This window comes from Theropithecus gelada, chromosome 2 (genome assembly GCF_003255815.1).
Source record: "Theropithecus gelada isolate Dixy chromosome 2, Tgel_1.0, whole genome shotgun sequence".
NCBI classification, from domain to species: Eukaryota; Metazoa; Chordata; class Mammalia; order Primates; family Cercopithecidae; genus Theropithecus; species Theropithecus gelada.
The window spans coordinates 45,325,045-45,346,329 of NC_037669.1; the positions used below are offsets into that span (position 1 = coordinate 45,325,045).

Consider the following 21,285-nt stretch of genomic DNA (forward strand, 5'->3'; position numbering starts at 1 on the left):
AGCAATACTGTCCTCATAAAAAGAGGTGGGAGACAAGTGTTCCCTTTTTCTTTTATTTTCTGAAAGTTTGCATAGAATTGGAGCTTCTTCTTTCTTAAATGTTTGATAGAACTCACGAATAAAGCAATCTGGACCCAAAGTTTTCTTTGGAGATTTTTTTTTTTCTTTTTTTGAGATGGGGGTCTCACGTTGTTACCCAGGCTGAACTCAAACTCCTGGGCTCAAGTGATCCTCCTGTCTTAGCCTCTCAAGTAGCTGGGCCTGTAGAAAGATTTTTTTTTTCTTTTAATAACATATTTCTTTGATATACGGCTACTCAGGTTTTCTGTTTCATCTTGTGTACATTTTAGTAAGTTCTATTTCTCAAGGAATGTGTTGATTTCATCTATTGGTTTAAAGTTGTTCATAATATTTCCTTATTGTCCTTTTTTGTTTTGTTTTTGTTTTTTTGAGACCGAGTTTTGCTCTTGTTGCCCAGGCTGGAGTGCAATGGCACGATCTCAGCTCACCACAACCTCCGCCTCCCAGGTGCAAGCGATTCTCCTGCCTCAGCCTCCCGAGTAGCTAGGATTATAGGCATGCGCCACCACATACAGCTAATTTTTGTATTTTCAGTAGAGACGGGGTTTCTCCATGTTGGTCAGGCCGGTCTTGAACTCCCAATCTCAGGTGATCCGCCTGCCTAAGCCTCCCAAAGTGCTGGGATTACAGGCATGAACCACAGCACCTGGTCCTTATTATCCTTTTAATGTCTGTAAGACCTATGATAATATCTCCTATTTTGTTACTGATAGGGATGATTTGTGTTTTATCTTTTTTTCTTACAGTTTTGCTAGGGGTTTATTAATCTCCTCAAAGAATCAACTGTAGCTTTGTTAAATGTTTTTGTTCACCTGTTTTCAATGTTTAATTTTGCTTCTATCTTTGGTATTTCCTTTCTTCTTACTTGTTTTTCCTCTAGCTACTTTCTTTCAAATATATAGATATTTAAAGCTATTAATATATCATTTAGGAAGCAATTACAACCTACTAATTTAGCCTTTTATTATTTTATTTCTCTGGGTTACACAATCTTGAAATATATTTCTAATTCTCTTTTTAGAGAAAACTTTATTTATTTATTTATTTTTTTAAGGCTACATTGGCAAGAATTTAGAGAAAACTTTCTAGGAGAATCAGAAAATACTACCCATGGTGGGTGGAAGGGAGTATACATAAAAATCTAGAGAATGATTGTAAGGATAGAAAAATCCTAATATTCCTGTTCTTTTTCATTCTATTCTAAGCTGTATTTATTCTAAAGATACTTGAATTTTAGGAACCCTCAGTTCCTTTTTGAATGCTATGTTGTAATTACCAGTGACTCATTCATCTATACTCAAGTTTTTGGATATAAGTGAAGGTTAACTATTACTCCAGTTAATTTAATGCTTTATACCATACCAACCACATCACTAATACACTGTCAAGATGCAGTCTTCCTTTGTTACTAATTACATTAACTTGATAAGTCACTTTTCTTTAGGTATTGCTTATATTACCTTTTAATATTTCTCTTTGATGAACTATTTTCCCATCTTTTTAATAATTCATTTTAATTTCTGATTTTTAAATACTGAAAAGGGTTATAACAAAGGTTTTCTTTATACTTAGTCTGGATAGTACAAAAAAAATTCCATCATAAAATTCTTTTTTTTTTTTTTTTTTTTTTTGAGAGGAGTCTCGCTCTGTCGCCCAGGCTGGAGTACAGTGGCCGGATCTCAGCTCACTGCAAGCTCCGCCTCCCGGGTTTACGCCATTCTCCTGCCTCAGCCTCCCGAGTAGCTGGGACTACAGGCGCCCGCCACCTCGCCCGGCTAGTCTTTTTGTATTTTTTAGTAGAGACGGGGTTTCACCGTGTTCGCCAGGATGGTCTCGACCTCCTGACCTCGTGATCCGCCCATCTCGGCCTCCCAAAGTGCTGGGATTACAGGCTTGAGCCACCGCGCCCGGCCCAAATTCTTTTTTTTTTTAAAGGAATGATTGTGCTATAAAATGGAGCAATTTTCTTTTTCCTTTTTCTCACTCTGTTGCCCAGGCTGGAATGTAGTGGCACAATCTTGGCTCACTGCAACCTCTGCCTCCCGGGTTCAAGCGATTCCCCTGCCTCAGCCTCCCGAGTAACTGGGATTACATGCGCCCGCCACCACGCCCAGCTAATTTTTATATTTTTAGGAGAGTATTTGTATTTGTAATTCATGTATTTTCACCATGTTGGCCAGGCTGCTCTCGAACTTCTGACCTCAGTTGATCCACCCGCCTTAGCCTCCCAAAGTGCTGGGATTACAGGTGTGAGCCACCATGCCCAGCGAAACAATTTTCAAAAGGAACCCCATCAAGATATTCCTAAATATACACATAACCAAATGTATGTTTATTTTAGAGAAAATAACATAATTTTTGTTCTTATTTTAATTGTAGCAACAGAGTCTAGCTATGTTGCCCAGGCTGTTCTTGAACTCCTTAAGTTGGCCTTAAGTTGCCTCAGCCTCCCAAAGTGCTGGGGCTACAGGCATGAGCCACTGCACCCAGTCTAGCGTTTTCTTAAATCTTTTTATTTTATTTTTTTTTTGAGACAGGATCTCACTATGTCGCCTGGGCTAGTTTGAGACAGGATCTCACTATGTCGCCTGGGCTAGTTTGAGACAGGATCTCACTATGTCGCCTGGGCTAGTTTGAGATAGGATCTTGCTATGTTGCCTGGGCTGGAGTGCAGTGGTGTGATTATGACTCACTGGACCCTCAAGCTCCCAGGTTCAAGTGATCCCCCCACCTAAGCCTTCTGAGTAGCTGGATAGGGATTATTACATAGGTGTGCACCATCACACTCGGCTAATTTTTGTATTTTTTGTAGAGATGGGTTTTTGCCATGTTGCCCAGGCTGGTCTTGAACTGGTCTCAAAGCAGTCGAACCACCTCAGCCTTTCAAAGTGCTGGGATTACAGGCATGAGCTACGGAACTTAAATCACTTTTGAAACATAGTTAATAATGGCCTTCTCAAATTAACTCTGCTAGTAGAAAAAAGTTTAACATTTTACATTGAGTCCAAAGCTAGTTTGGGAAAAGGCTTTTGATCTTTAAATGCCAAAGGGAAAGGTATTTTATCTGTCAAGAGATGATACAATTCAGTGGAATAAAATGTGTATCCACACAGATGACTTGCTTCTACCAATTTTATCTTTTAGAAAACCCTGCCATGGCCGGGTACAGTGGCTCCTGCCTGTAATCTCAGCACTTTGGGAGCCAAGGGGGTAGGATCGCTTGAGCCCAGGAGTTTGAGACCAGCCTGAGCAACACGGTGAGACTTCATCTTTACAAGACTAAAATAAAAAAATTAGCCAGGCATGGTGGTGTACATATGCAGTCCCAACTACTTGGGAGGCTAAGGTGGGAGGATCACTTGAGCCCCCAGAGGTTGAGGCTGGAGTGAGCCATAATTGTGCCACCATACTCCAGCCTGGGAGACAGAGTGAGACCCTGTCTCAAAACAAAAACAGGCCAGGTAAGGGTGGCTCATGCCTGTAATCTCAGCACTTGAGAGGCTGAAGCGGGAGGATTCCTTGAGCTCAGGAGTTCAGACCAGCCTGGACAACATAGTGAGACCCTGTCTCTATTTCTTTTTTTAAGTAAAACAAACAAATAAAAACAAAAAAACAAACTCATGATCCTTTTGTGTTCATAAGCATGATGATTAGGTGTTCACACCCACATGTGAGATGTGCCTCCCTCAAACCTTGTTACAACTTCAACCATTACCCATCTGACATTTAAAAAAAAAAAAAAAGAAGTAGAATTTTAAAAATCATGTCTCATTTCAGCATCTTATATTTTTAAAAACCAGTATTTTGGTAGATGACAAATTTATACCATTAATGACTTTATTTTTTTTCTTTCCTCAACTTTTATTTTAGGTTCAGGGGATACCTGTGTAGGTTTGCTACATGGGTAAATTATGTGTTGCTGGGGATTCGTGTACAAATGATTTTATCACTCAGGGAGCGAGCATAGTACCCCACAGCTAGTTTTTCGACCCTCGCCTTCCTCCCACCCTGCCCCCTAAAGTAAGCCCTGGTGTCTACTGTTCCCATCTTTGCGTTCATGTGTACTCAGTGTTTAGCTCTCACTGATAAGTGAGAACATGTGGCATTAATCACTTTAAAACGTAGTATGACAGATACCATTTTCTTACAGAGCATCAGATATTAATATGTATGGATCCCCTTGTTAAATTAACAAAAATCATCTGAAAATCAGCACAATATTTCATTTATTTATTGTATAAGTTTGGCAAACAGCACAAAAATCCAGCAACATTTAAAACATATAAAAAAGTCAAATGCTAAATAGGACTGGGGATTTTTTTTTATGTCATTAGAAATAACGAGTACACATTTTAAGATTTTGCAAAGCTAGCAAAATGAAGATGCTTGTCTTCTGAACATATACCACAAACACACATATAAAAAAACAATATAATTTATCTTTACAAAAATTACAGCCAAGCAATAGAAAAGAATGTTAATGATGAAGATAGCAACACATATGTTTAGTACATATATCTTACACATTGAAATGCTACATCTTGTACCCTGAAATGCCATGTGTAGAGAGCCAAGCAGAGTAAATTTAGGCTCATTACTGAGGTTAAGAATTATTTGAGAAGAATTTAATTCTTATACGTAACATATTCAGTTAAAACTTTCTATATAGCAATAGCTAAAGGGTGACAATGTATTCCACTATAGATCTGAGAAGTTGAGTCTTCTTTGTTGGCAGTATAAAATTTCTGATCAGTATCAAAATTCTGGTAAAACACAAATTGAAGGCATTTTCTAGTGTATGCAAATGTTACGAGGGGCATCAATGAATGTAGGAGAAAATCTTAGATTTTTCACATCAAGTTTCTGCTGAGCTTTGTCAAACCAAATAGCTCAACTATAAGGCAAGAGAAAATACTTCCCTATAACAGATTAGTGGACCTTACCAAGTAAATACAGGAATTCAATCTTAGGGAAAAATCCCCTACATTAATAGATCTGAAACAGTTGGCCTTGAAACAAACATCTAGAAATTAACAAATATCTTGACATTCAGTCATTGGTTCCGAAGCCTGACAATCTGTTGGTATATATTATTAAATTAACTTTTTGGAATCAGCACCAGTCCCCAAAACCTCAAATTATAATATTTTATCTTCATTAAAATACATCTTTTTTGTGCTACATTAACATGACTACAATTAAGTTAAAGAAAGCTGAATTCATTCAACTTATCATATATGTTTATGTATACTAGGTAGCGACTTAAATTTCTTTTATTTACTTGTGCTTCTGTTTTGGGGCACTTTGATTGAAGAGAAATTCAATTCACAGGATTACATCTTGCTAAAGCATTCCTTAGCATTGGTCCAAACTTGAATTCCCTAAAAATAAAAATAAAAACTTTAAAAGGTGAGTTTGGAAGGAATCTGAAAACCCAAGTACTTGGCTTAGTGGTACACTAAGTTTTGCTTTTTGGAGTAATTAAGAAGTCGAGCAAATATGACACTATTTTGGGAAGTGGCTAATGTAAGCACATGTCTAATGCTTCTGAAAAGAGAAAGAGAATCTCTAATATGAGCTTATCTTCAAAATGGAGAAAGAACTCCTACCACTTGTTGGAAAACTGAGTTAATTCATTTCGTATCACATACTCAAGTAATTTCTATTTGTAAATCACACAAGTTTTCAGTCATTTCTTTTGTTTTTTTTTCCTTTTTCTTTTTTTTTTTTGGAGATAGGGTCTCACTCTGTTACCCAGGCTGGTGTATAACCATGGCTCATTGCAGCCTCGACCTCCAGGGCTCAAGGCATCCTCCCACCTCAGCCTGCCAAGTAGTTGGGAACACAGGTGCACGCCACCACACCTGGCTTATTTTTTGTATTTTTTTTTTGTTGTTGTTGTAGAAATGGAATCTCACTATGTTACCCAGGCTGGTCTGGAAGTTCTGGGCTCAAGCAATCTGCCCGCCTCTGCCTCCCAAAGTGCTGGCATCGCAGGTGTAAGCCACAGTGCTTGGCCTGGTTTTTTCAATGTAATATTTGAAACAAAAAACTTTATTAGTCTAACAAATATAAATTGAGTTATTAAATTATTACTCTAATAACTAAAGTTTTGATAAAATCTATGTACTAAATTACTGAATCCCTCTTAGTACCTGAAGTTACTTAGCACAAAGTTATAGATGGCCTAATATGCATAAGCAAAACTACATGTTTATAGAGATGTAACAGTAAAACCTAAGGGTTTTTTCCTTTCTTTTTTCGAGACGGAGTCTCGTTCTGTCGCCCAGGCTGGAGTGCAGTGGCGTCATCTCGGCTCACTGCAAGTTCCGCCTCCCAGGTTCATGCCATTCTCCTGCCTCAGCCTCCCGAGTAGCTGGGACTACAGGCGCCCACCACCACACCCGGCTAATTTTTTGTATTTTTAGTAGAGACGGGGTTTCACCATGTGTTAGGCAGGATGGTCTCAATCTCCTGACCTTGTGATCCTCCCGCCTCGGCCTATCAAAGTGCTGGGATTACAGGCATGTGCCACTGTGCCCAGTAAGAGTTTTTTTTTTTTCAATAAGTAAGATACACATTCTCCAATAATTGCTAATTTATGAAAAAGGAACTTTTTAATACTTAATCATTAAAGTGTGTCATTTATTAAGTGTATTTATTTATTTATTTATTTATTTATTTATTTTTTGAGACAGAGTCTTGGTCTATCGCCCAGGCTGGAGTGCAGTGGCACGATCTCAGCTCACTGCAAACTCCACCTCCCGGGTTCACGCCATCTCCTGCCTCAGCCTCTTGAGTAGCTGGGACTACAGGCACCCGCCACCACGCCCGGCTAATTTTTTTTGTATTTTTAGTAGAGACGGGGTTTCACCATGTTAGCCAGGATGGTCTTGATCTCCTGACCTCGTGATCTGCCCACCTCAGCCTCCCAAAGTGTTGGGATTACAGGCGTGAGCCACCGCGCTGGGCTATTTATTAAGGTTTTAAACAATTTTCTTTTTCTTCTCTTTTCTTTTTGAAAGAAGGTCTCAGGCCGGGTGCAGTGGCTCACCCCTGTAATCCCAGCACTTTGGGAGGCGGAGGCGGGCGGATCACGAGGTCAGGAGTTCGAGACCAGCCTGGCCAATGTGGTGAAATCTTGTCTACTAAAGATACAAAAAAATTAGCCTGGCATAGTGGGATGCACCTGTAATCCCAGCTACTCGGGAGGCTGAGGCAGGAGAATCGCTTGAACCCGGGAGGCGGAGGTTGTAGTGAGCCGAGATCACGCCGTTGTACTCCAGCCTGTGTGACAGGCAAGACTCTGTCTCCAAAAAAAAAAAAAAAGAAAGAAAGAAGGTCTCACTATGTTGCCCACCAGCCTAGTCTTGAACTCTTGGGATCAAGTGGTCCTCCTGCTTCAACCTCCCAAATAGCCAGGATCACATATAAAAATCTTTATCACTTAGGCAAGAAAATAAAACGACGAAATTGCATAGTACCACTCTTGGGAAACAAGGTGAACATACACTTTTATTAAACTTTTTGTTTTACTAGTTATCTAAGGATTTGTGAATAAACCTACAAAATATCCAACAGTATGTCCAAATACAGCTATAGTAGTATCTTTTATATTCAGAGATTAAATTTCTAGTACCCTCAACCACTGCAGCCTAAACAAAGTGGAGGGGGAAAGTCCTTTGATACATTATATAAAGGTCTTGCATTTTACTTTGGAAAGAAGTGAATGAGACATCACAAGGAGCTTATTAATTAGTCTTTTACAAGAAAAACAGAAAAACTAAAAACCTTTGTTATCTGGTCTTTCAGATTTCTTGAGGTGAAAAAGTTAGATTGGAAAAAGGACTGTACGGCTGGGGGTGGTGGCTCATGCCTACAATCTCAGCAATTTGGGAGGCCAGGGCGGGAGGACTGCTTGAGCCCAGGAGTTCAAGATCAGCCTGGGTAACACAGTTAGACCCCATTTCAAAAAAAAAAGAAGAAAAGAAAAAAAAGAAAAAGACAAAGGACCGTAAATATCTAGCACCTAGCTGCACGCAAGAAGAGGTGACAGAACGAAGGCAAAAAAAGATAGAGACGCTACAAAGTACCACACACTCAACGCTTTAGCACCTGCAAACTCACCAGTCATGATCTTAACTTGTTTTAAGTGACTCCAAAGATCCACAGTACACAGTAACTTATAATTCACTGAGGCATAAATATGAATTTGTCCAAACCAAATGGAGCCCACTTAACCAGTGAGTGGGTATGGTGTTTGTGCCTCAAAATATCTTTGTTCTCTCAGTGATGGCCCTTAGCCAAAAAATAAAATTTGGGGACAAATTAAAGCTTAAGAATTGTATATATATTTATATGAGTGTGACTTTGCCCTTTAAGAAGGTCTTCATAAATGTGAGAATTCATCTTCCCATGTAATTTGCTGAGATAATGCATGTAAAAGTGCTTGATAAATTATAACAGGTGATAGAAATCAAAGCACTGGTACTGGCAGTCACATTGGCAGATCTTAGGTTATAAAAAAGAAGTTAAGGAATGTTTCCTATTTTGTTCTTTCTAAAACCAACGTTTTAGAAAGACTTCCATCACTGTCAAACATTTATTTTAACTAGAATAAGCTACAATGTTTATATCTTTCACTATGGATATCAGCAACATGAACGATTTACTTTACGAGGAAGCATATCATAACCACATCTTCACAAAATAATGTTCAAGCTATTTTCCAATGAAGGCATGTATCTGGAATGGTATTTTACTGTCTGGTCCAAGAGTACCATATGATCTAAATAATCTTGGTATATATTCTCAAATACAAGTTATAAACGGGGGATACAAATTTGGATTTTAGATGAGTGGAGACTCAGTAATGGGCATACTGGTTGTAACACTTCTTTCAAAATTAAGTAGAGGCTGGACGTGGCAGCTCACACCTGTAATCTCAGCACTTTGGGAGGCCAAGGTAGGAGGACTGTATGAGACCAGGAATTCGAGATCAGACTGGGCAACATAGTGAGACCCCCCCATCTCTATTTTTTAAATATTTAAAATTTTAAAATCAAAAAACCAAAACGAAATAAAACAGAAATCCTACACAATTAAAATAGAGAAACTGGTAAACGTTCTACAGGAGAATCAAAATGAAAACTTTTTTGGTCAAAGTAAGGTAATTTAAAGAAATGTATAAGTACTTCTGAATATACATACATCTTCATTGAAACCGAAACCTACCTTTTTGCACATACTGATCTGCATGACTGCATAGCTTATAAGGGCCTCCTTTAAGTCTCGGTTCTTTTGTTCTTTGAAGCGTTCAATATCAGCCCATGCATTTTTCACAAATTCTCTGAAATAAAAGGTGTAGCCATTATTATTCTTATTTAAGTTAAATAAACTGTGTATTATACATTTATAAATATTATAAATTTAAACAGTTCTCATTGGAGTTGGTTTTTAATTGCTTATGTAGAAGGAAAAGCTATTGCTTAAGATAGCTTTTTCTTTTCCTAAAAATTATAATTAGGAAAAAAGCAAACAAATAGCCATATATGCTTCTATCTTTTCATCTACTTTTTCTTTTTTTTTGAGACAGAGTCTCAGTCTGTTGCCCAGGCTGGAGTGTAGTGGCGTGATCTTGGCTCACTGCAGCCTCTGCATTCCGTGTTTGAGCAATTCTCTTGCCTCAGCCTCCTGAGTAGCTGGGATTACAGGCACGCGCCACTAAGCCCAACTAGTTTTTGTATTTTTAGTAGAGACAGGGTTTCACCATGTTGGCCAGGCTGGTCTCAAACACCTGACTTCAGGTGATCTGCCCACCTCAGCCTCCCACAGTGTTGGGATTACAGGCGTGAACCACTGCACCTGGCCTAATAATCTACGTTTTTGCCACAAGGATTCTACCTTCAAATTATTCCTATAAAATATACATAGATGACACTTGAGCCAGCTCACAAGCCTAACAGGTGTCAGTCACAATGAAGTAAGTGCCTTCCAGGGGTCACTGGAAAATATACACTCTTTTGACAAGATGGATTATGAATCACATTTAGCACGGTTTTTTTTTTTTTTTTTTTTAGACCACGTCTCGCTCTGTAGCCCAGGCTGGAGTACAGAGGCGTGATCTCGGCTCACCACAACCTCTGCATCCAGGGTTCAAGTGATTCTCCTGCCTCAGTCTGCAGAGTAGCTGGGAATACAGGCACACACCACTGCACAGTAGATTACAGGTGCATGCCACTGCACCTGGTTAATTTTTTGTATTTTTAGTAGACACAAGGTTTCACCATGTTTGCCAGGCTAGTCTTGAACTCCCGACCTCAGGTAATCCGCCCGCCTAGGCCTCCCAAAGTGCTAGGTTTACAGGTGTGAGCCACCGCGGCCAGCCGCATGTACCTGTTTTAAATGACAACCAAAGTTTAAAAAATTTTTTAGCCAGGCATGGTAGCCAGCAGTCCCAGCTATTTGGGAGGCTGAGGTGGGAGGATCACTTGAGCCCTGGACTTTAAGGTGGCAGCGAGCAACAAAGGGACCCACTGTACTTAGCCGGGGCGGCAGGGTGAGACTCTGTCTCAAAAAATAAAAAAAATAAAAATCCCAAGAGGCATTTGTCTTTTTTTTTTTTTTTTTTTTAGAGACAGAGTTTTGCTCTGTCGCCCAGGCTGGAGTGCAGTGGCGCAATCTCGGCTCACTGCAAGCTCCGCCTCCCGGGTTCACGCCATTCTCCTGCCTCAGCCTCCCGAGTAGCTGGGACTACAGGCATCTGCCACCGTGCCCGGCTAATTTTTTGTATTTTTAGTAGAGACGGGGTTTCACCGTGTTAGCCAGGATGGTCTCGATCTCCTGACCTCGTGATCCACCCACCTCGGCCTCCCAAAGTGCTGGGATTACAGGCGTGAGCCACTGCGCCCAGCCTGTCTTTTTAAATTCTATTACTTTGCCATATTTGGTGCCAGTAGTTCCAAAAATGAAGAAAACCACCTCAAAACCCATAATACACTCTTGGTCTGCCTTGGTCTATTCTCTGACTGTCAGATGAAAACAAAAATAAGGAAAATGCGTCAAACAGTGATAATGGGTCTCTGAGAACTGAATTTCTAGAAATCTTTATGTAACAATTACATGCTAAGTCCTATGCAAGGCACTGGGACATGAATGTGAAAAAGATACAATCACTGACTTTGAGGGGCTTAAATTTAGCCAGGCATAGTCACACAGAACAATCAATCATCTAATACAAAACTGCCATACCATATGGCATGAATTAAATGCCATGATGGCCTGAGAAGGCTTCACAATAAAGTAACCCTTCAGCTGGGTAACGAAGGAGGGGCAGGGGGAGAAGAAACGGCAGAGGGAAAGTACAAAGGGTAGAAATCAGGAAAAGTGCAGGAAACTAATATTATGAAGCTGAAACTCTTTTATTTCTCTTTCCCCCACATTGAAACAACTGTTTCTATAACATGATTTTTTATAATTCAGCTTTCTTTTATTTTTATTTATTTATTTATTTTTGTAGAGACAGGGTCTTCCTATGTTGCCCAGGCTGATCTCAAACTCCTACGCTCAAGCAATCCTCCCACCGCAGCCTCCTGAAGTGTCGGGATTATGGGCGTGAGCCACCACACCTAGCCTGATAACTCAAATTTCTTACGAATGCATTTTAAAGGAACAGGCTGTATTCAGGGATGCCAATGAAGTTGGGAATTGTTACAAATAAAAATAATTTGCCATATAGTCTACAAGCCTAGCTTACTTAAACATCGCAGTATCTTTACCTGCCTTCCAGATTTTTAGACTTCAGCTGTTGTTCTCCTTCATTTATTTGTTCTTCTAGCACCTTTATTCTGGCTTCTCTCTGCTCTGGAGTTTCTTGACCAAAGAGCTTGGTAGTCATTCCCTTCAAAGAGAATGTTCTCACAGTCTACAAGGAAATAGAAACAGATGCATGGATAAACAATATGCGGCATACACATACAATGGAACATTATTCAGCCTTTAAAAGGAATCAAATTCTGATATATGCTACAGCATGGATAAACCTGTAGGACATTATGCTAAGTGAAATAAGACACATACAAAAAGACAAATACTGTATGATTCCACTTACATGAGACACCAGTGTTTACACTGTATTAGGCATTAACAATCTAGAGATAATTTAAAGCAGGGGGTCCCCAACCCCAGAGCCACGGAGTGATACCAGTCCATGGCCTGTTCGGAACCAGGCTGCACAGCAGGAGGCTAGCGACCACGTGAACTCTGCCTCCTGTCAGATTAGCAGCAGAGGCATTAGATTCTCAATAGGTTTGAGAACTGCGCATGTGAGGGATCCGGGTTGTGTGTTCCTTGTGAAAATCTAATGCCTGATGATCCTGAAACCATCCCCAGCATCCCCCACCCTGGTCCATGGAAAAACTATTTTCCACAAAACAGGTCCCTAGTGCCAAAAAGGTTGGTGACTGCTGATTTAAAGTATACAAAAGGATATGCACAGGTTATATGCAAATACTACACCATTTTATATAAGGGACTTAAGCATCTGAGGATTTTGGTATCCAAGGGATCCTTAAACCAATCTCACTGAAGATACTGAGGGATGACTGCAATACTGAACTATACAATCAAAAATGGACAAGATGGTACATTTTATGTTACGTATATTTCACTACGCACACACAAAAGAAAGAGAAAACACTTGCCATATTTCCCCTAGGTCAGACAAAACCACCATAAGCTTCACAACCAGGGGACTCTTATATATATGATTTTTTATTTATTTTTACAGAGTCATAGCCAAGAATCCTAATAGAATTTCTAACACTGAAATAATATGGAGTAGTTAAAAAGGGCAAACTTCTAACTGAATTTTTTTTTTTTTGAAATGGGGTCTTGCTCTGTTGCCCAGGCTGGAATGTAGTGGCACAATCATGGCTCACTGCAGCCTCAACCTCCTGGGCTCAAGTGATGCTCCCACCTCTGCCTCTCAAGTGGCTGGGACCACAGGTGCATGCCACCACACCTGGCAAATCTTTACATTTTTGCTAGAGACAGGGTCTAGCTATATTAATCCACACTGGTTTCAAATTCCTGGACTCAAGCAATTGTGGCTTTATGCCTCTGCCGCTAAAAGTGTTGGCATTACCGTCGTAAGCTACCGTACCCAGCTTGAATTTCATAATCAAATGGAAAACTTCCACGTGAAATATTAGACAAGTTATTTCTTACTCTGTATGAATGTTCGTATTTTTAAAAATTACTTTGTTATAAAGAAGTCGATAAATTCACTAGGCAACTATGGAAATAAACCAAACTAAAGAAGCGTATTTAAAATCTGCACAACTCACGCTCAAACTTGGGCATCTATTAATAAAACAGGATACCTAAATCCAAGCATTGGAAGGCAGCCTCAAGCTTCACTGCTTTAACATTTCCTCACTTTCCGGAGTTTACTGAAGAAAACACTTTTCCCTTGACATGCAGGAATAGGGAATCAAGCTCCCTGAAAATGGCCTGGGAACTTCTCCCACTGAATTTTAAAAATAAACCAAGGGCCTAGTTTATACATGTGTCCTGGTCACAAGTCTTTCCCCACATATATTATGACTTTTCATAGATGTAACCAGTAGGTAATATATGTGAAAAGCACTTTTAAAACTACAGTGCTTGGCCAGGTGCGGTGGCTCACGCCTGTGGCACTTTGGGAGGCCGAGGCGGGTGGATCACGAGGTCAGGAGACTGAGACCATCCTGGCTAACATGGTGAAACCCCGTCTCTACTAAAAACACACAAAAAAATTAGTCAGGTGTGGCGGTGGGCACCTGTAGTCCCAGCTACTCGGGAGGCTGAGGCAGGAGAATGGCGTGAACCCAGGAGGTGGAGCTTGCAGTGAGCTGCACTCTAGCCTGGGTGACAGAATGAGACTGCATCTAAGGAAAAAAAACAAAAAAAACAAAACTACAGTGCTTATTAACTAAGGAGAGACATTGCTGCCGGTTTACTACTTTCAGAATGTGTTGCTCACCATGACGGCTAATTTATTGCAAGGAAATAACCGGAGAGTAGAAAGCTTATTATAAAAATGATCCAAGACTAATGCAACCAGATATAGAATTTTCCTCACAAGTACTCACTGTAAGCATTAAAGAATAAAATACATCAAAAGCTCCCTGTTAGGCAAGATGCACTGGTTCTAAGTGGGTAAGGCTTTTCAAAGTCAACTAAAATTTCTACAAAGTACCTTGCAAAGTTAAACCTGATAAAGGTCATTGCATGTTTTTTCACTTGGACTTAGAAACCAGATGACTGACTAGGCATGGTGGCTTACCTTTGTAATCCTAGCACTTTGGGAGGCTGAGGTGGGAGGATCACTTGAGTCCAGGAGTTTGAGACCACCCTGGTCAACACGATGAGACTATAAACAAAATCAGCCAGGCTGGGGGGCGGGGGGGAGGGCAGCACATGCCTGTGGTCCCAGCTACTCAAGAGGCTGAGGCAGGAGGATCGCTTGACCCCAGGAGTTTGAGGCTTCCATGAGCCCTGATCACACCACTGCACTCCAGCCTGGGCGACAGAGCCAGACCTTGTCTCAAAAAATAAAAATAAATAAAAACAATTTTTTTTGAGATGGAGTCTCACTCTGTCACCCAGGCTGGAGTGCAACAGTCTGACCTCGGCTAGCTGCAACCTTCGCCTCCCCGGTTCAAGCAATTCTTCTGCCTCAGCTTTCCGAGTAGCTGGGACTACAGGTGTAAGCAACCACACCTGGCTAATTTTTGTATTTTTAGTAGAGATCGGGTTTCACCATGTTGGCCAGGCTAGTCTCGAACTCCTGACCCCAGGTGATCCATCAGCCTTGGCTTCCCAAAGTGCTGGGATTACAGGTGTGAGCCACAGTGCTCAGCCCAATAACCTTTTTTTTAAAAATTTTATTTATGTATTTATTTTTTGAGACAGAGTTTTGCTCTGTTGCCCAGGCTGGAGTGCAGTGGCACGATCTCAGCTCACTGAAAGCTCCGCCTCCCAGGTGCATGCCATTCTCCTGCCTCAGCCTCCCGAGTAGCTGGGACTACAGGTGCCCGCCACCACTCCCGGCTAATTTTTTGTATTTTTAGTAGAGATGGGGTTTCACCATGTTAGCCAGGATGGTCTTGATCTCCTAACCTCATGATCTACCCGCCTCGCCCTCCCATAGTGCTGGGATTATAGGCGTGAGCCACCATGCCCGGCTTTTTTTTTTTTTTTAAAGAAACCAGATGATACTGATTACAGCAGAGAAATGTTGGCAAAATTTCTTATAATTCTATACAGTACATGGTTTTAAATGGCTTACATCTTTTTGTATCAAGATAATAACAAAATAATTATAAAGTTACTCACAAATTATTCCCCTGTAAAAGGTGCAGCCGTCCTGAGTATTGTAACTGAAGCTGATTCCACAGGAGTGAGTCACTCACTTAGAGTGAGTGCTTGTGAGGAACATTCCATGTTGCTACAATATCATCAGAGGCCAAAAGAAAAATACTCACCCCAGTTGCCAGTTCCTCACACTGCTGCTTCTTGGACGCTAAGTCCTGAGCAGCCATCTCCAAGTCATACTGCATAAGTTCATGTTTCCTGCACACAGCCCTACAGATGAAAAAATGTGCTGCCATTTAACTTTTTCTTTAACATGTCAAACATTTTTTTCAAGGGTAGAGGAGAACCATTCACAATGTCTCACTAGGGCAGAACGTATGTGCCCAGAATTTTCAAGTTTAAAATGCAGTAGCCCAACATTAAAAGTGGAATCTAGCAAAATCTAACCATAAAAACTTCATATATTCTTTTTTTTTTGGAGACAGAGTTTTGCTCTTGTTGCCCAGGCTGGAGTGCAATGGCGTGATCTTGGCTCACTGCAACCTCCGCCTCCCGGGTTCAAATGATTTTCCTGCCTCAGCTTCTCAAGTAGCTGGGATTACAGGCATATAACACCATGCCCAGCTAATTTTGTATTTTTAGTAGAGACGGGGTTTCTCCATGTTGGTCAGGCTGGTCTCAAACTCCCGACCTCATGTGACCTGCCCAATTCGGCCTCCCAAAGTGCTAGGATTACAGGCATGAGCCACCGCACCCCGCCAAAAACGTCATATATTCTTAACACAAAAAAAGTTGTTTTCTAGATACTTGGAACATTTCTTTCAATAAACATGCCATTATCACATACATAAAACATTTTTTAATGTAATGTAAGAACTAATGCTGTACTCTCACATAGCAACTGAGTATTCTTAGAAAAAATAATACCTCAAAGTTTTCTTCTTTGTGATTTAGAAAATGTCTATTAGCTTTTTTTTTTTTTTTGGAGACAAGGTCTCACTCTGTCACCCAGGCTGGAGTGCAGTGGTGCAATCTTGGCTCACAGCAACCTCTGCCTCCTGGGTTTAGGCAATCCTCCCACCTCAGCCTCCTAAGTAGCTAGGACTAAGGCATGTGCCACCACGCCCACCTAATTTGTGCTTTGTAGAGATGGGGTCTCGCCCATGTTGCCCAGGCTGGTCTCAAACTCATGGGCTCAAGCAATCCATCCACCTCAGTTTCCCAAAGTGCTAGGATTATATGTGTGAGCCATGTCGCCCAGCCTAGAAATGTTTATAGTTTTTATGATCATAAAAGTAATCCATGTTCACTGTAAAAAGATTCTAATACAGCAATGCACAAAATAAAAAAAAGAGGCTGGGCGTGGTGGCTCATGCCAATAATCCCAGCACTTTGGGAGGCTGAGGTGGGCAGATCACCTGAGGTCAGGAGTTCGAGACCAGCCTGACCAATGTGATAAAATCCCATCTCTACTAAAAATACAAAAATTAGCCGGGGGTGGTGGCGCATGCCTGTAATTCCAGCTACTTGGGAGGCTGAAGCAGGAGAATCACTTGTACCCAGGAGGCAGAGGTTGCAGTTAGCAGAGATTGTGCCACTGCACTCCAGTCTGGGCAACAGAGTGAGACGCCATCTCAAAAAAATTAAAAATACAAAATACAAAAAGAAAGTTCAAGAACACTCTTTCCTCCAATCCCACTATCCAGATATAATCTGTGTTACCAGATAGTATATAACCTTCCAGAATTTAGCTAGGCATTGACAAATACCATATCCACACACCCCAAATGGTTCCTACATCTTTTCTCACATGGCTATATATCCTGGCCATCTTTCCATGTCAATATACCTTAATCCTTTTTATAATTTTTTTAAAATTTTTTTATTTATTTATTTTTTGAGACGGAGTCTCGCTCTGTCGCCCAGGCTGGAGTGCAGTGGCGCGATCTCGGCTCACTGCAAGCTCCGCCTCCCGGGTTCACGCCATTCTCCTGCCTCAGCCTCCCGAGCAGCTGGGACTACAGGCGCCCACCACCTTGCCCAGCTAGTTTTTTTGCATTTTTTAGTAAAGACGGGGTTTCACCGGGTTAGCCAGGATGGTCTCGATCTCCTGACCTCGTGATCCGCCGGCCTCAGCCTCCCAAAGTGCTGGGATTACAGGCTTGAGCCACTGCGCCCGGCAATCCTTTTTATAATTTTTAAGAGCTGCAGAGAATTCCACTGTACTCAGAAATTTTCTCTCTTTTTTTTTCTTTTTGAGATGCAGTCTCGCTCTGTCGTCCAGGCTGGAGTGTAATGATGTGATCTCAGCTCACTGCAACCTCCACCTCCCCCGTTCAAGCCTCAGCCTCTCCAGTAGCTGGGATTACCGGCACCCACCACTATGCCTGGCTAACTTTTTTGTAATTTTAGTAGAGATAGTGTTTCACCATGTTGGCTAGGCTGGTCTCGAACTCCTGGCCTCAGGTAATCTATCTGCCTCAGCCTCCCAAAGTGCTGGGATTCAGGCAGGAGCCACCTCACCCGGCCAACTTTCTTTTGCTTGGTGACTTGAAAATACATTGGTGAGACTTCCTACTACTCAAAAGCCCTAGAAGGAAAACAAGCTAACAATGTGCAGATGATTTCACACCAGTCACCATACAGGTAAGGGAATAGTGATCTTTTGTTTTTCTAACAGAATTCTTATACTGCTTTTAAAAGTGACAGGACAGCGGTGGCTCACGCCTGTAATCCCAGCACTTTGAGAGGCCAAGGCGGGCAGATTACCTGAGGTCAGGAGTTTCAGACCAGCCTGGCCAACATGGTGAAACCCTGTCTCTACTAAAAATACAAAAATTAGCCGAGTGTGTTGACGGGCGCCTGTAATCCCAGACACTTGGGAGGCTGAGGTAGGAGAATCGCTTGAACCCGGGAGGCAGAGGCTGCAGTGAGCCGAGATCACACCACTGCCCTCCAGCCTGGGCGACACAGCCAAACTCTACTCTGTCTCAAAAAAAAAAAAAAAAAAAGTGACAGGATAACTGTCCAAAAGCCACCTATTCTGGGAAAATAATTCCTTTTTCTAAATTGATCAGAAAAAAATACATTAACTTTTTCCTAGTCACATAGGACTACCTAAAAGAGAATTCCCTTTGGCTCTGTAAAAGATACCACAAGAACAGATAAGAAAGTCCTTGTTACATAAGGACGTTATACAAGCTACTGATAAGACACACGGAATAAAAATAGCAATATACAACCTAGTAACAGATACTGTTACACACACTCTGTATTTTGCTTCCAATCTTCGAACTGGAAAAAGTGGAAACAACAACATACAGACACACTTGATGCCTGAGGCTGGCAGGTTTTATCAAAATGATGCTTCGAGGGCAGGCCCCGTCTTACATGTTTATGCCTAGCACTCTGCAACACAGAGAAATACAATGAGACTTCACTCATTATGTCAGGGAATGCATTCATTTAAAAAACACTTTACTATCTGTACATTACAGTGGCATATGAGGAGAGTGGTGAACAACCCCATGGCTGCACCTGGAACTTTTATTAAACTTACCGCAATGCTTCTGCATAAAAAAGATACTCTTTTAACTGATCTGCATAATGTTCTTCATCTTCCAAAATATCATCAATAGAAGATGCATACCTGTTTAAAAAAAAAAAATGGCAAAAATAGAGTTATTTTCATTGGAACGCAAAGTATTAGGGTTCTAAAGAAGTGCAATTAGGCTGGGCACAGTGGCTCACAACTGTAATCCCAGCACTTTGGGAGGCCAAGATGGGCACATCACTTGAGGTCAGGAGTTTGAGACCAGCCTGGCCAACGTGGTGAAACCCTGTCTCTACTAAAAATACAAAAATGAGCCAGAAATGGGGGCAGGCACCTGTAATCCCAGCTACTTGGGAAGCTGAGGCAGGAGAATCTCTTGAACCCCGGAGGAGGAGGTTGCAGTGAGCCAAGATCACACCACTGCACTCCAACCTGGGCAACACAGCAACACTCCATTTCAAAAACAAACAAACAAACAAACAAACAAAAAACAGCAATTCTAGGTGTGGCCCACAGACAATTTGCTACCCATCAGTGATGTTGTAAGTACAGACAGTGAGAATTAGCATTCAGAATCACTGGTAGCAATGTGTAATTACCATGATGATTTTATTGAATTTTACCAAAATGTTTTGGTCGGCAATGACTTAGAAATAAAAACCAAACAAAAAATGATCCTTTTCATAGGCAGCTTAAGAAGCTTGTAAAGACTGTGATATCTTTTGTTCAAAGACATAAATAAAAGGGCTACAAAATCTGCAGAAAGAATAAGAGTTGGTATAATTGGTATACTGGTATACCTATGTTCTTGGTTGCAACTATTTATTTATAATGATGCCAAGAAGCTACAAAGAAAAAGTAGAGTAAATAAAGATTACAGAAAATTTTAGAAGCTCATTTTATACTAATTCTTAATAGCAACCTCTGCTTTGATTGGGAGACTCCCTCAATGTCATACCAGTTTCATTCCCGCACGAGTCTTCATTTGTACAGAATATGATGGCTCCCACATTGCTTCTCCAAACCACACAAGCACATGTCTCAACACCTCTAGGAAATTTTCCCAGATTGCTTTAGTCTTTAGTCATCATTCTACTTCCGTTCCCTTATCAACAATGTGGAACTTAAATTTTACCAAAGTCATATCTCATGTGTTGGTTTTTTAAAAAGTTATTCTTTTATTTGAATTATCTATTTGTTGAACATCTACAATGTGCCAATTGATAGGTTGAGTGTGACAAATCTAGTGACAAAAGAAAACTCGGTACTAAAGCCAGGGTAGATGGAAAAGCTGTAGTTGGAGATTGTACACTAAAGCCCAGGAGTTTAAGACCAGCCTGGGCAACATGGCAAGACCCTGTCTCTACAAAAAATACAAAAATTAGCCGGATGTGGTAGTGCATGCCTATAGTCCCAGGTACTTGGGAGGCTAATATGGGAGGTCTGCCTGAGCCTAGGAGGTCCGAGGCTGCAGTGAGCTGTGAATGTGCCATTGTACTCAAGCTGCGGTGACAGAGTGAGAATCTGTCTCAAAACAAAACAAACAAACAAACAAAAAGAGAGTAAATCATAGCTGATACAAGGTATTGTAATTTAATATAAAATTATATGAAATACATAGCAAGCTGCAGTTTATCAGATACATTTAATTACAAACAACATTCCACTGTTCCTTTTAGATTGACATTAGATAAGGAATTACCAGATCTAGATAATGCAGGACAAGTGAGCCCCAAAATTGGAGGTTAGCCCAGGAGGGTTATTGGCTTTGCCCAGGAAAGAATTCAAGGGTGAGCCGGTGGTGTCAGTGCTCTTTTATTGAAGAGCACTGCTCCTTGAGGAGCAGGACTAACTCACAGGCAGTGCACCTCGAGTCCGCCTCGTGTGTTGATTTTATTTCTCCGAAAGCACTGTAAATTCCATAAGGACAGGGGCTATGTGTATGTACGACTTCTGTGTGATACAACAGGTATCTTTCTTTCAAATTAATTCTGGTTCCTTCACACGGACATACTTTATATCTCTAGGCCTGCCTCATCAAGTTTATTGAAGTTGTAAGACAAAATAAAACCATGCTAAGGTTCATTTGAAAAGCAATGTGCTTATAGGATTTATAAAAACAGTGAACATATACATTCTGTAATTACAAACTTACAGCTATGAGAGTGAAGAATTTCTTACATGTGACTGAAAAAAAGTCTTGAGAATCACTGTTAAGAGTAGGAAAACCTGCCTTTAGTTCCTAAGTCTATGATTCTGGAAGAGTTAATGTGAAGAAAACAAAAAGGAGCACA

The 21,285-nt window shown here is 40.8% G+C and overlaps 1 protein-coding gene and 1 non-coding gene across 3 annotated transcripts in view; one reads left to right on the top strand and one right to left on the bottom strand.

The window, feature by feature from the left end:
- Positions 1 to 3,704: 3,704 nt before the first annotated feature.
- Positions 3,705 to 3,806, top strand: LOC112619954. Its single transcript, XR_003118426.1, has one exon. It is a non-coding gene; the product is annotated as a small nucleolar RNA U13 (small nucleolar RNA).
- A 484-nt stretch (positions 3,807 to 4,290) lies between these two features.
- Positions 4,291 to 21,285, bottom strand: part of SNX4 (sorting nexin 4) — a 79,016-nt gene continuing 62,021 nt past the window's right edge. For both annotated transcript variants that reach the window (XM_025375396.1, XM_025375395.1), the window contains 5 exons: positions 18,998 to 19,087; positions 15,609 to 15,708; positions 11,859 to 12,004; positions 9,316 to 9,430; positions 4,291 to 5,462 (listed from right to left, as the gene is read on the bottom strand). In XM_025375396.1, the coding sequence (XP_025231181.1) occupies positions 5,415 to 5,462; positions 9,316 to 9,430; positions 11,859 to 12,004; positions 15,609 to 15,708; positions 18,998 to 19,087 (499 nt within the window). In that variant the 3' untranslated portion in view covers positions 4,291 to 5,414. The remainder of the gene's footprint in view (positions 5,463 to 9,315; positions 9,431 to 11,858; positions 12,005 to 15,608; positions 15,709 to 18,997; positions 19,088 to 21,285) is intronic.